Here is a 13,645-nt window from a genome sequence, read left to right as displayed (position 1 = left end):
CCGCGGGAAACCAAGTCTCTACCAAGCATTTTGCAGGGGATCCCATAGACTTGGGAGAAACTGATCGATAAAAGAAGGGTCAAGCATGGAAAATTCCGAAAAATCTGAAGTCCCGTCTGGACCAGGGTCCTCGGGAGGCACCATGGCCAGGAGCTTGTCCACAACCTCGGTATGCTGTGCGAGGCAGATATCGCCGAGATCCCATGCCTGCTCCTCCTTATGAGATCGGAGAGCCGTGAGAAGATCAGAGGCAATCTTTAATGAACTGCTTTGTGAAAGGCCAGAAGGGGAATTCTCCGTCTCGAGGGCGCATCGCAGTAGAAAGCTCACGGCAGCTGGGAACGAAAAGGCACTGCTGGGTAGCCAGAAATCAGCAAGATGCTCAGGTTGCAACTCTTGAGTCAAGATGAGCATCTCCTCCGATGTTCTTCGGGCTTCCATGTAGCAGTTCAGTAAACGACCATCTCCAGCGTTGGAGATGCGCTTCTCGGCCTCAAGCTCGATCCGTTGGAGGAGAAGCCGAACAGTGAGATAAGCCAAGCGCAGATTCGGTGCCCCTGGAATGTCGAGGTTTGTCCCACGAATAATGACCCGGCGAACTCTGTCACCCATAGAGTCAATCCAGGTGTTGAGGGCGAGCTCCAGATGGGTGACATCTCCAAGTTCATCCGGCTTCCTCAGCTGGTAGATGTGCGCCAGGTGCAGATCCAAGACGTCAGTCAATCCAACGAGAGCCACATAGATGGAAGCTTTTAATACTCTCTCTGCCGAAGAGCCCTTTTCACAGAGATTCTCTATGGTAGGTGAAGGCACGTCGTATTGGGCCTTTGCGATGAGTGGAGGTGTTCCATGGGAGAGACTTGTCCTGTGCCCGTGTTAGAGTAATCACTACACCGGTGAAGATATCTTACCATTTATCGTGGACTAATAGAGCCCACCAAATTCTCATCCGAAGGTTCTTCTCAGACTGTGGTATCTCCCAGGGTATCGGATCATGGTTCAACCCAAGCGAGTGAGCCATGGCCATGGCAGACCCAAGCAGCACACCATTACCAATGAGGGAGGTAGTTGGCCGTCCACCCACATTCAATAGAATCGCCTCGATTATTGACATCCCTGGAGACCGATACAACTGTGAGTAAGTTGCTTCTGTAGCAAGGTTCCAGATGAAGCGTCCATCAGGGCGTCTTTGGCGAGACAGACTGGGAGAGCTGCCCCAGAATGTCATTGAGTGCGCATACAAGCTTGCCAGAAGTGCAGGAGATATTCCATCTTTGTTTATACTGTATTGCCTGCGGAAAGACACCTCATCTAGAAGAGGAAAGGATGAATTGACTTTTTCAAAATAACTGCAGCATGTCAGCTGAAGCCTGCGGATACTTGTTACGGCTCTTACACGTCTAGTAAATCAGCCATGAAAGGCTCCAGAACCTTCTCAACTATCTGAAGCTTTTCCGCGGGAAGGCTGCGATTCGAGTCGAGCCCCAACGGTTGCTTCTGCACCATGGTGAATAAGACGGGCCGGGATCTGTTACCCGGCACCGGAATGACCATCCTGGAGCCTCGTGTTGCACTCGGCATTGCGGATAGGTAGTCGGACAAGACCTGGTTGTCCGAGGTGACTGCCGGTCCAACAATGTGGAGGTTGTGCTGTTGCTCATCGTTTGATCCAAGTGCCAGCGGGGACTCATCCTGTGGAGTGTCTTGATGCGGTGGCCACTCTCTGTTTCTTGAAGAACCCTGGGCGGCACCAACAGGGGTGTTGGGTATCGGAACAGAAACTTGATTAAGAAGTGAATTCGTCTCTGGGTTAGAACTTGACTGTTCAAGGACCGAGGCAGCTGTTGTGGACGGGGGTACTGTGCTACGCCGAGCGGAAGCCCCGAACGACCGGGTCTGCCGCCGGCGCCCGGTACCTGAGGTCCCACTCGGCCCGGAGGGAAACACGCAGTCGGTGCGGTGCGCCCGGCACATGAGACATGTCTCAGAGGAGGCCTCGGACTGGCACCGCGATTTACGCTTCCTGCAGGGCAGACAGGCCGGCCGGAGGTGGGACCTATACGGCCGGTCGTTTGGAGTGTGCCGTTCCATATTTGTCTCTTGATGCCTCGAGAGCCTTTCAGTACTCGATCAGACGCCCGCGGCATAAAAGGAGAAGGCGAATGAGGAGCATCTTGGAAGCTATGGGAGGTGACGTTTTCCGCGGGGAACTAAGGACAGTGTCTGACAGTGTCCAGAAGACTGTGACCGAGGCGGGCATAGTACGGAAATGTCCATAGTTCATGACATCTGTGATGAACAAGAGTTCAAAGACTGGCAGGTATATGAGTGGCGAAAAGATGTCTCCCTATCATAGCCAATGTTCGTGGAGTAGTTAAGAACAAGGACTGTTATGAACGCAATGAATTGTGCTGATTGAGAAGCGCGTTGATACCGGGAAAACTGCATGTCTGGCTGTATTGTGTCATGTGCAATATTCGAAGAACAACGAACGAAGCATATATATATGTTTAGAAACAAAGGGATATTCTCATGTTGACAACTTGAACTGTTCCCAAGTACGCCCAGCGTATCAATAACATGAGCGATTGTCCATAGAAATAGAAGAAACACTTCTATACAGCGACTCACTCCTACAGGTATCCGAATAAGAAATCTACTTCAGACTCTAAACGTCATAACATCATTTCTAGAACCAGAGTCACCAGACAGAGGCAGCATCATGTACCATAATTATATACCTTAATCATTGAATTCATCAGGATCATGTTATTCCCCTCAGCCTGAGAATCTCATTAACCTGCTCCATGACCATATACCTCACCACCCTCTTGTTCACGTCGGCCCACAACCTCTTAAACTCTACCGACAGCGTCAGGCCCTCGGATCGCAGGTTCGCCGCCACCTGTTCGTCCCCCTTGATCTCTTTGTCAAGCGGGCAGACCGAGCTTTGGCTTTTGCACACGAAGCAGTGCTGCGTTGCATGTAGCTTCCGTTTGTTGTCGATTTCGGCGAGCACCTGGGTGAGATTCGTGTGCTTGGAGTTGATCTCGCGGCCCTTTAGGACGAGATTGGTGAATTGTTCCTTGAACTCCTCTGCCCAGTCTATCACTTGCGGTGGCATGTCGGTCGAAAAGATGGCTATATCCACATACTCTGTGCTCTCCCAGTCATCGCCGGGCTGTATGTAAAAGATGGGATTGATTCTCCAGATTTGTTGCTGCCGTGGTAGGTGTTCGTAGCGATGAATATCGTAGGTCTCTGTGCAATTGGTATGGGAGCACGGCACGACATGCTGCGTCAGGAAGCAGCAGCCGTGATGCGGGCACTGGACCCGGGCCTGGTGCTCAGCAGCGCAGTTACATGGTGTGGGCGCCACAAATGGGTCGATGTATTTGCCATACATGCCATCATAGATGAGCGGCCGCACATCGCATCTAAGTGTATGGGTGATAACTTGCCAGCACATTCTTACCTATTCATTTAGATCTTTCAAATGGTTTAAAATCGAAACTCGTTGCTTGTAGACGGCTCGCAATTCCAAACTAAACGTTAGTTGTTCAAAACGTTGACTTCTCGCGCTTCACAAGACTCGACATGCCGGTAAGTATATATATCTACGTGTACAAGTGCCTATGTGAGCGTTGTTCTGGTGTTCGCCTCCTTTCTCTTCACACAAACGTCTCCTTTCTGAACAGCTACCGTGGTCTACATTGTCCACATGACCACGGTAACGACAACAAAGGCAGTCCATGTGTGCTCCAGAATAACAAGTCCCAGCAATGACACTTGCGCAAAGCATCAAACCGTTTGAACATAACAATACTTATTAAAATTAGGTACATTGGCCTTCGATTCTTCTCCACGCTCGACGTTGGGCCCCCTTCCCAACTCTTGGAAGAGAGGATAACAATACACCTCCCAGAAGGAGGACAACAATCGGCCACAACTAAGACCGCCCAAACATCCAAACCTTCCTCCAGAAGCTCTCTGGCTTCTCCTCGGAATTCTCTTCTTTGACGTTGTGCCTCCCTACGATCGTAAGGAACACTTGGTCCAGTGTTGTCGGGCTGACGCTGTAATGGCCCACGCCCAGCTGTTCCTTGTTCTCTTCCAAAAGGACAACCAGGTGTCCAATTGCGCTCTGGCTGAGATCCTCACCACTCTTCTCCATCTCTTGAGCGTCACGGCCCGAGGTCGCTGCGATGACCTGGCTTGCACGGACAGAGAAACGAATCTGCCCATGATAAGTCTTCTCTTCAACCTCGGCCGACGGCAGTGTCTGCCGGATCCAGTTGATGATGCGAGCCATCTCATCTTGACTTGTACGCGGTGCGCTGGTAGAAACAAGATGGATATGAAGAGCATCTCCGAAACGATGTCGGAGCCCATCTGGTGTTCCCACAGCCAACATTCGCCGAGCAAGAATGCCAACACGCCCTGCCAACGCATCAGCCTCCTCCATGCTGTGAGTCGTGAGAAGAATCGATCGTCCAGGAACAGTCGACTCCAATGTCTTCCACATGACACGCTTCGAGGCCGCGTCAAGGCCAGACGAAGGCTCATCCAGTAGCACAACAGTAGGATTCCCCATCAATGCAATTCCAAGACTCAGCTTTCGCTTGTTTCCTCCAGACAAAGCGTTGGCCATGCGGTTCGAGAATGACTCCAGTCCCACGGCCTGCATGACAGCCCTCACGTTATGTTCCACATCCTGAATGCCCCGAATCTTGGCGTAGAATTCGAGATGCTCACGCACCGTCATCTGATCCATGGCGTCGAATTGGGGACACACTCCAAGATTCTTTCGTGCCACAGCAAGATTCTTGGTAACAGAGATATCTTCCACGAAAATATCGCCACCGTTGTGATCAGGTCTGATGTCGCCTCGTACAAGTGAGATTGTGGTGGACTTGCCAGCGCCGTTGGGACCAAGGAGTGCAAACACCTCACCCCGCTTGATACCAAAAGAAACGTTGTCGACAGCAGTATTCCTGCGAAAGCTCTTTGTGAGGTGCATCACTCGAAGGCCATTGTCGTCTGCGTTGTCCGCAAGTCGGCTGAGCTCATCCACGACATCTTCGTTTGGAGTTTCCTCCTCAGTCTCGGCCTTCTTCCTCCGACCTTCAAAGAGGCCCCTTAGCGAGGCACCGGCCGATCCAGTATCGAACCAAATGATTAAACCAAACAAAATGAAAGACTGCAGAATGAGGTATAGAATAGGGCCGCCGTAGTAGAGAATACCGCTCGGGTTTGTAGTGACCGTGTTCTCATCACAAGCAGTAGAAAACAGATTTGTAGTGACAAAGAGAGCTCTTGCCATGGACCCGATCGGCGCGAAGATAGAAGCAACAAAGTGAACGATGCGCAGGCTGCTATCGACCCTTGTAACGGGGGTGTAGGTGAGCACTGACATGTAGGCAATAACGTACACGACAAAGACAAACATCTGGGTAGCTGCTGCCCATGCGTATGTACCTAGTTGGGTCTTTGTGAAGAGGGATATTAGGTAGGCAAAGAGTGTAGAAGCTATGCCGTAGAGGAATAGGACCAGGAAGACATAGCCAAGGTTGAACCAGATGTTGGAAACGGCAGCCCAAATGACCGTGACAAGGGCAGAGCTGACCAGAACAATGATGAGGTCAAAAAGCAGATAGGCAATCCAAAGAGGGAACGGTCGCACACCATTCGAGTATTGCAGGCCACGAACAAACCTGCGGCGCTCGTTGCTGGGGTAGAGGGAGAAGAAGGCAGGATACGCTGACAGAGCGATACACATGTACACAACAAGCTGCAGAGCATCGCCCGCCGTCGCACTAATAGGGCGTTCAAAGGCAGCCCATGTCGTACCAATGGGAACCGACGTCAAGAGAGTGTTGAGGTATCCCTGAGCGAGAAGGGGACTGGTGATGAAAAGATTCGCAACCCAAGCAAAGGTCGGGGGTTGCTTCTCATCTCCCAGCCAGAAGCCCGTGGTAATGTTTTTCGGGTGATCCTTGATAAAGTTTTCAAACTCGCTAAAGGTATCGACAATCTTCAATTTCGACACAGCGGATGTGGCCGCAGGGCCACTGCGCAAACCAGCCATGAGAGGCGCGATGACTCGTGCGAAAGCATCCGTGCTAATCTTTGACGAAGGCCCAGTCATGAATGTTATGATTGTATCTTTATCGGCCTGGCTGAAGGCGTCTTCGGTCGCTGCGTTCCGTGTTGACTGATCTGCTGGGTTACAGGTGGGCGGGTCCTCTCCTTGGACAAAAAGCGAGGTCATCCCAGCGGCGAAAATGGGGAGGATAAATGCGAAGAGGTACAGAAGCCGGTTCCGCTTGATGATAGTCAAGCGTTTGCGGAAGAGAATGATGGCCTGCTCCACATATCCAACCCTTCGTCCGTCCATGAGTTTCAGTCCTCGGTTGCCACTGTCATCCCCATCCGACGACGCTTTCTCGTTCGCGGCTGCGCTGGCATTGCGGAAAGCTTCTTCGTCCTTGATCTCTTCTGCAACTTGAAGGAAAACATCCTCAATGGTGGGTCCAGAAAATCGATATTCATCGATACCGGCAGCTTCGAGTTCCTTGATGATGGTAGCCGCAAGCTGTGACGTGGGTGCAACATAAGTGACAAGATCAAAGGCATCCTTCTTCTCGACACCCTCAATATCAGGCATGCTTCCGGTGACCGTATCCTTGGAAACATGGACTTTGTATCCTCCACCTGAGCTATCCTTCAATGCCACAGACGAGCCCTCAGCGCGCAGAGTTCCCTTGGACAAGATGGCGATGTGGTCAGCCAAGAGATCAGCCTCGTCCAAGAAATGAGTGGTCAAAATCATTGTTCGGCGACCGCGTTCAGCCAAAATGATATCCCAGAGTTTGCGCCTTGAAAGAGGGTCGATGCCACTGCTGACCTCGTCGACACAGCAGACACCACTTCCACCTGTCAGCATCATTCCCAGTTGAAGCTTTCGCTTTTGGCCGCCGGAGAGAGTCTTGGCAAAAGCTTTTCGCTTCTTCCAAAGATCGACAGATTTGATGAGCTCATTGGTAGCATCAGTAGTGGCCCGGGCATTGGGGGCTTTGAGGTGATTGAAGATCCGAATGTGCTCCTCCACCGTCAGGTCGTCCCAGAGTACATTCTTTTGAGGAGCAATGCCTAGACCAGCTCTCCCATCGATGTATATGGATCCACTCGTCAACTTGCTCATTCCCGCGATGGCATCGAGTGTTGTACTCTTCCCACTCCCGTTCGCGCCAAGGAGGGCAACGATCTGTCCTTGGCCGACCTCCAGGTTCAGTCCATTGACGGCCACGACAGGCTGCTTCCTCTTGGAGCCTCGATTGAAAATCCGAGAGAAAATACTGGGGTTGTATATCTTGGTGAACTCTTGCAGCCGTACAGCAATCCCCCCGAGAGCATCCACCTTGTCCTGCTTCAGCAGCACCTTGCGGCCTGGTGTATCATTACTGTAGAGGGCATGTTCGATGAGCGCCCCTATCAGCGGGTAGGCGAAGATTTGTATGATCAGGAAGACCCAGAGAACAATACCAGAGATATTCCAGGGACTGTTCGGAGCCACCGCGCCGAGGTTGGTGGGCTTGTCCTCTTCTTCAAAACGCGCCATGAATGTAAGGAAGTAGACAAAGGTGCAGGGTGTGAAAAAGAAGGATAGAACAGCAACCACGGCGGTTCTAGGGGAAGTGAGGGACTGGGCTAGGATTCCAAGTAGAGCGATTGAAAGAATAGCAGTGATGCCGCTGAGCTGAGCCTTTTTGAAAAAAGAAGCAAATAGCAATGCCATGGAGGAGAATGCCAGACCACCTAGGATGTGGAATATGAGAACAATTCCAACATTTGTATTGGCAAAAACGCCGCTGCGTACGATCAGGGACCCAATAACCCAAGCTGGAAGGTAGACAAGAGAGAAGGAAAAATGATGAGCGAGGATTCGTGCTGTCATGGCAAGCCAGGGCCTCCGTACTGGCATCATGGAGTCGATCAGCGTCGACATGCCGCTTTCGCGCTCAGTAGCGACGAATCCTGTAAGGTGGTACGATACCCAAACAACAGTTCCCAGAAAAGCAACGCCCATCCATCCCTTGATGGTTTTCTGGAACATCTGCCGAATTTTGTCGTCACGTTCCTCCTGGCTCAGGCTGGTGAAAGGGTACTGCTGAGTATTGGCCAACTTGCCACTGTTGGAGCTCGAGTTGACCTGGGCAATGACCTGGTCAACGGTGCGCTGGATGGGTGCCATGTAAACTTGCTGATCATTGTCCTTCTTGTCAATGTTGAACTTGGCAATAGCTTCTTCGAGAGCGCCGTCGGAGCGAAGAGTGTAATTCCAGACACCCCCCTGACCCTGATCGGGGGAAGAGACCATAACGACTGCGCCGAAACACCTAGACACACCCCTAAGGTTGGTACGGCACGCAGACGTAAGCCCGTCTTGGTCGTTGAGCCGAACAACCTCGATGTAGTCGGCAGCTTTGTTGATCTCATTCTCCACACCGCGAAGGACTCGGTCGATATCTCCGCTTGAAAAGCCATTGTCGACGAGAGCAAGTTTTAGGCGGCCGTTGTTGCGGGCACTCTCAAACGCTTGGGTGAGGTTCAAGACTGGGCCTGGGTGGCCGATACCGAACTTCGCTGGAGGGACAAGAAGGTTCTTGGTAAAGGTGAAGAGGGAGGCGAGGAAGATGGGAAGGATAAAGGCCATCCAGACGCAGAGAGCCAAGTGCCGTAGTAAAAGTATTCGCAAGTTCTTTCCCATCAGGGTAACGACTTGCTTGACGAAGGCCATGGCGGCGGTTTCAAGGCGACGAGCGCCAAAAGGATTGTCAAACGAAGCACTTGGTCAAGCGTTGTGTTCAAGACAGGCCCGAGAGGGGAAACGAGGAGTATGTAAGAGAGTATTTATGCCACGTAATAGAGTGCTGGCGATATGTATGTATGTGGGTGGCTTAATGATATAATGAAAGAATAAAGAACCGAAACCGTTGCCGAAAAGAAAGCCTAGAATGAAGGAGAATGCATCGTCGAAAGCCCCCCAAGGTCTTCAACGGCAAGGAAGGACCGAGTTCTTGACTGATTTCGAGCTGGTCGTGGCCTCAACGTTGAAAGAAATAGGCGACTTCTCTGAATCGATGATGATGTCGTTTTTGATCAGAGGGGACGTGGAGATGTTTAAGTTTCGGAGGACGATGAGGGTTGACTCTTAAGTCGGAGGGGGGCTTGCTTGGCGCCGGGAAGGTGGTGCTGGGGGCGCCGACCGAAACGTCAGTTGCCTTTTAGTGGCCGACCACTATAACAGCGCCGTGCGGATTGGTCAATTGCCAGAAGGCTCGGGCTTGGGCGTGTCCACTAATTAGAGCAGGAGCCACCTGCTGGGGCACGGCGATGGAAGGGGCGCCCTAGCAGGGGCAGACGACGGCCCTGGCAGGCAGCCACGCAATCGAGTTGTGCTTGGGTGTAAGTGAGATGTGGGCGTATATCCATATCTTGCTTCTTTCTGCGACATATACGAAGTACGAGCGATAAAAAAAGCATGAATGTGACCCTACCAAGAAACCATATCTTGGGAGTGGGTTTGTCATTCCATTTCACAGATACGGAGTTGAGGCCCGTATAATAGTGGGTCCAATGCCGAGCCTCGGAGCCGGACCAGGGTTCCAGGATCGAATGGCTTTCCTCTCTGGGTTTTGGATAGACGCATTCTTGATTATTTGTTCTTGGCATCTTTTGTACAAAATATCTATCAAAAATTGCCGTATGCCCTTGTATTCTTGATTTAACTGATGATATTAGTCGCTCAACTCGCTGCAGGTCTTAAACCTCTCCCTATCGACAAGCATCAAGTCCCAAGTGATCTCCAAACAACAATCAAGACTCGCACATCATGATGCCAAGCCAAAGGATTTCGCACTACAATGGTCCGTGTTTCTGGGCTGACAACATGGAAATCACAACAAAACTGGGACAGTCGGCATGATTTTCCCCCGGATTCCGACCTCTCGCCCAGCATAGCCACCACCGCGCGTACGTCACCATGCCCCTGTCGCGATGCTCACCACCATCTCTTTTTTCGCTCTCATCGGTTGCAAGTCACACTCACTGCGGGGGAGGTCTGCTCGCGGTATCGTCCCGAAAATGGGCTTACCCATCCCCACGTGCAGATCAGGGCTGAGTTCGTCGATCTCTTTATTCTCCGCCTGTGGTTTTTTAACTTTCTGCCAAGTCGGGCGTACACTTGACGCAAAATCAACTTCATCAGCCTCAATGGCTTGATCAACTGTTTATGCCTCGTCTCACAACGCCCGTGATAAAACGGGAAGGTAACGGGTACATAGCCTCGACTTCGTGTTCCGTGTTTAACCCCATGTGAGGCAGCCCAGCGACGTGGACGATGCATTCCAATCTCCCTGCAAGACTTGAAAATTCGTAACTGCACGGTTGATACGAAAAACGACCCGCTTTCTAGGGTGCTTATGGTATATTGCTTCGCGTATGGGGGATGTGTACGTATGTCCAGTTGCGGCTGCGGTTGAGAACTCGTCCGGAGTTGAGTTTTCAAAGCATCAAGACGAGCGCGGACTTTAATAAGGTGCCGCTCTTGATTGTATAAGCATAATGAGCATTGATAGCGTCTCTTCGGGTTCCACAGCGGCAGGACGGATAGATGCAGTCATCTACACTATCGTCTCAACCCCAGCGCGGATCTTGCAAAGAAGGGCGGCAATGCTACAGAAATACAATCCTTGTCGCCGTAGTCAGCAGTTAGTTTGTAAATTACCATGCTTCAAAATGCATCCCTATCGGTCTGGCCCGAATCTGGGTGGGGAGTATCCCGACCAACGGCCACCGTTGGACATCATGGAGTTGCAGCCATGGTCTAAGCCGCTCAGCAGGCTACCAACGGCGACAACTCCCCAAACATTAATATCATCAAGATACATTTAAGTTGCTATTCTCATCACGCATATACACGACGCGTAAGCATCAAGCAGTTCTACCCAGCTATCGATGTATACCAAACGCCCGCTCAGCTCAGTTCCATCACACGACTTCACTCCACCAGAAACCCACCACCCATATCATCGTCGTCAGCCATATCAAACTCCTCGGTGACATCGCTCGGCGCGTCCTCAATCTCCTGGTCCAGCTGAGCTTCCCTAGCGGCCTTGTCGTCGGCGGCCCTCCTCTCATCTGCATCTACTCCACTCCAAATCTGCTCCCTAATTCTAAGCCCCATCATGAACTTTCTCCAAGCCCTCAACGCACGATGTTTCCTCCTTTCGTCCTCTACCTGTTGCTCCAAATCGCCTAGCCCTTCGATGATTGCTCGCACGCCTTCCTCGTACTCCTTTGCGATTACGACACCGCTTAACACGGCTGTTCCGTGTCGACCCTTAAACTGGAACCCTGTGAGAGCGGGTGCGTAATCAACTCCAGCCAGAAACGCTGCTCGCGTTGCATATTCGTGGATGATGTGGACGCCCCCTGGAGGAACCATGCTGGGCACGTAGACATCAATATTGCCAAACTTGTTCTTGGGGACCCGGCCGTTGCGAACTGGTTCTGGCACGTAGAGTTCGGTCTGTTCCTCTGTGTAAATTGGTGTCCCAGCATCTCCCTGTGCATCGTCTTCGTCCTCTTCGTCCTCTTCGTCCAAGGGGTTCTTCGGTCGAGCTTTCTTGGGCAGCCATTTAACCGGGATTTCCAGGGGTTTGACCTCTCGGCCAAGACGAAACCACTTATCGGCCGTCCTCGCTATCCGGACGTCTTTTCGGCGATAAACCTTCTCGAGCTTGCCTCGACTACTCGTTGCAATAGTCCCTGATGGTGTAGCATCCGGGACGAGTACCTCATGACGACGCAGATGCCGTGTCAGGGCATAAACTGGGTGGTCTTTGAAGTCCTGTACATTTCGCGGCATCGGTTCTCTAGCCTCGATACCCGCGAGTTCGTTGTCCTCAATCTGGTCGAGGTCCGTTCTTCGCCGAGGCCGATAAAGTTTCATCACCCTCCTCCACCAAGCCTCGCCTCCCTCAGAGGCAGTCTCGATTCTTGATCTCCGTGTCTTTGCAGTGTAAGCTTTCGCGTATCTCCTCGTCACGTCTTTTGTGGTTCCGTCCGCATCAAAAGCGACCACATATGACAAAAAGTTCTCCTTGTCAGTGATAGGAGGTTCCAGAGCTTTGGGTTTCCAAAAGGTGTTGGTCACCACAGCATCTACCGGCTGCCATTTCTGGTGCCCTACATCGAGGATCTCAACCCAATACACCGGATAGGACGATTCTTTGATCTTTTTGCGTGTCTCAAACGTCGGTTGGGGTCTCGATGGAGCGGCTTTTGGTGTAAAATTGTACGCGGTAGCATTCGGATGGCCGAGTCTTCGGCGCGCCGACGAGCCGCCTGAAGGTGACCCATATCCAGCGTTAGCCATATCTTGGTACTTAGCCATTGTGGCCTTGACCTGCTCATTCTTTGCAGCTTTCGCCGACGCCTTTGAAGGCTTTGGCTTTTGCAGTGTCGGGGCTCCAGAGGTGCACGCCAGAGGTTGAAGGGAGCAAACCAGCCGTGCTCGCACTCCTACACTTCGGAGAAGCGCACAATACAGTTGGGCACCGACATCCCGGGAACCTTGCAGCTTCTTCGCCGCTTCGCGAAAGTCTTGACGATCGAGACATGATTCCATGTCGGTCGGAGGCTCATACTACGTCATGAATTAGCAAACGCCCTCAGAGGAGACACGGTACATACATCTTTCAAGTGGTCTGGCTCCTCAGCCCAGAGCGCCCTTCGAAGTCCTCTCTCCGTAACCTCGAATTTCGTCTTCCAAACACCTTCAGCCTGTTTCAAGCCATTCTTTAGACTCTCAGTGCGTCCAAACTGCGATAGATTTGTCCCGGGATTGAGGTAGTTAACCATCTTATCCGTCAGGTGTGGGCGCAAATAGTCCTGCACTTTGCCGTCGTTGCACCAGTGGTTGCGGCGCGCGACATGAGATAGCAAACAGAGGAGATGAACTTTGTGGACATCTTTCCGAAGTATGCGCTCTTCTCGGGTGATTGGTCTGCGTCTCTCAGCAGCCTTCTTTCCTTGCGCTGTAGATGATTGATGGGCCGTCAGATTGAGCTCCAGGGTTTTGGGTTCCTGTAATGAAGCCGAGTCTTGAATGGGTGCAGTGAAGTCGACATCTTCAAACATGATATCTTCATCTTCGTCGTCTTCGTCGTCTGACTCAAGTTCCATCGTTTGCATGGTCGGCTCCGGCAGGACTACATCTTGAAATTCGATATCCTCATCCTCGTCTTCATCCTCCTCATCATCATCATTGTGAGCGGGTGCTGGCTGAGGAGGAGCAGGTTCGGGTGACTTTTCAGCCACTACCGCTCTCCCTCTGGTGCCCGCACGGCGACGCTTCAGAGGCCGTTCTGGTGAGCTTTGATCTGGAGGATTCACGCCCGCCTCAGCCAGCATATCCTGGTAGATCTCTCCCCCAGTCGGCGCGGTCGCTGCAGCTCCCCTCCGGGTACTAGACCTCGTCGCGATTCTCTTTCGACCGGCCATGACGATATCATGCCAATATTAGCCAAGATTCGAGGTCTGGAGAAGCTGGGGAAGGGTCGCGATTAACGTGTCATTG

At 51.9% G+C, this 13,645-nt stretch overlaps 3 protein-coding genes across 3 annotated transcripts; all 3 read right to left on the bottom strand.

Annotated features, from left to right (window-relative positions):
- Positions 1-18: 18 nt before the first annotated feature.
- LRP88_05364 (transcription factor domain-containing protein) lies at positions 19-1,506 on the bottom strand (the record flags this gene model as incomplete). Its single annotated transcript, XM_083241918.1, has 2 exons — positions 19-865; positions 1,397-1,506. The coding sequence occupies 2 exons, from the start codon at positions 1,504-1,506 to the stop codon at positions 19-21; spliced, it is 957 nt and encodes a 318-aa protein (XP_083103066.1).
- A 2,443-nt stretch (positions 1,507-3,949) lies between these two features.
- On the bottom strand, positions 3,950-8,800 carry LRP88_05363 (P-loop containing nucleoside triphosphate hydrolase protein; the record flags this gene model as incomplete). The annotated part of the gene is made up of 1 exon (XM_083241917.1): positions 3,950-8,800. The coding sequence occupies one exon, from the start codon at positions 8,798-8,800 to the stop codon at positions 3,950-3,952; it is 4,851 nt and encodes a 1,616-aa protein (XP_083103065.1).
- Positions 8,801-11,062: 2,262 nt separating this feature from the next.
- LRP88_05362 (uncharacterized protein) lies at positions 11,063-13,569 on the bottom strand (the record flags this gene model as incomplete). The annotated part of the gene is made up of 2 exons (XM_083241916.1): positions 11,063-12,712; positions 12,760-13,569. 2 exons carry the CDS (start codon positions 13,567-13,569, stop codon positions 11,063-11,065), a joined length of 2,460 nt encoding a protein of 819 aa, XP_083103064.1.
- Positions 13,570-13,645: the final 76 nt, after the last annotated feature.

Source organism: Fusarium phalaenopsidis, assembly GCF_050370095.1.
Source record: "Fusarium phalaenopsidis strain FUZ10S chromosome Unknown contig_32292, whole genome shotgun sequence".
NCBI lineage: Eukaryota > Fungi > Ascomycota > Sordariomycetes > Hypocreales > Nectriaceae > Fusarium > Fusarium phalaenopsidis.
The sequence above is the reverse complement of the archived record's forward strand: the minus strand, read 5'-3'. Positions and strand labels throughout refer to the sequence as shown.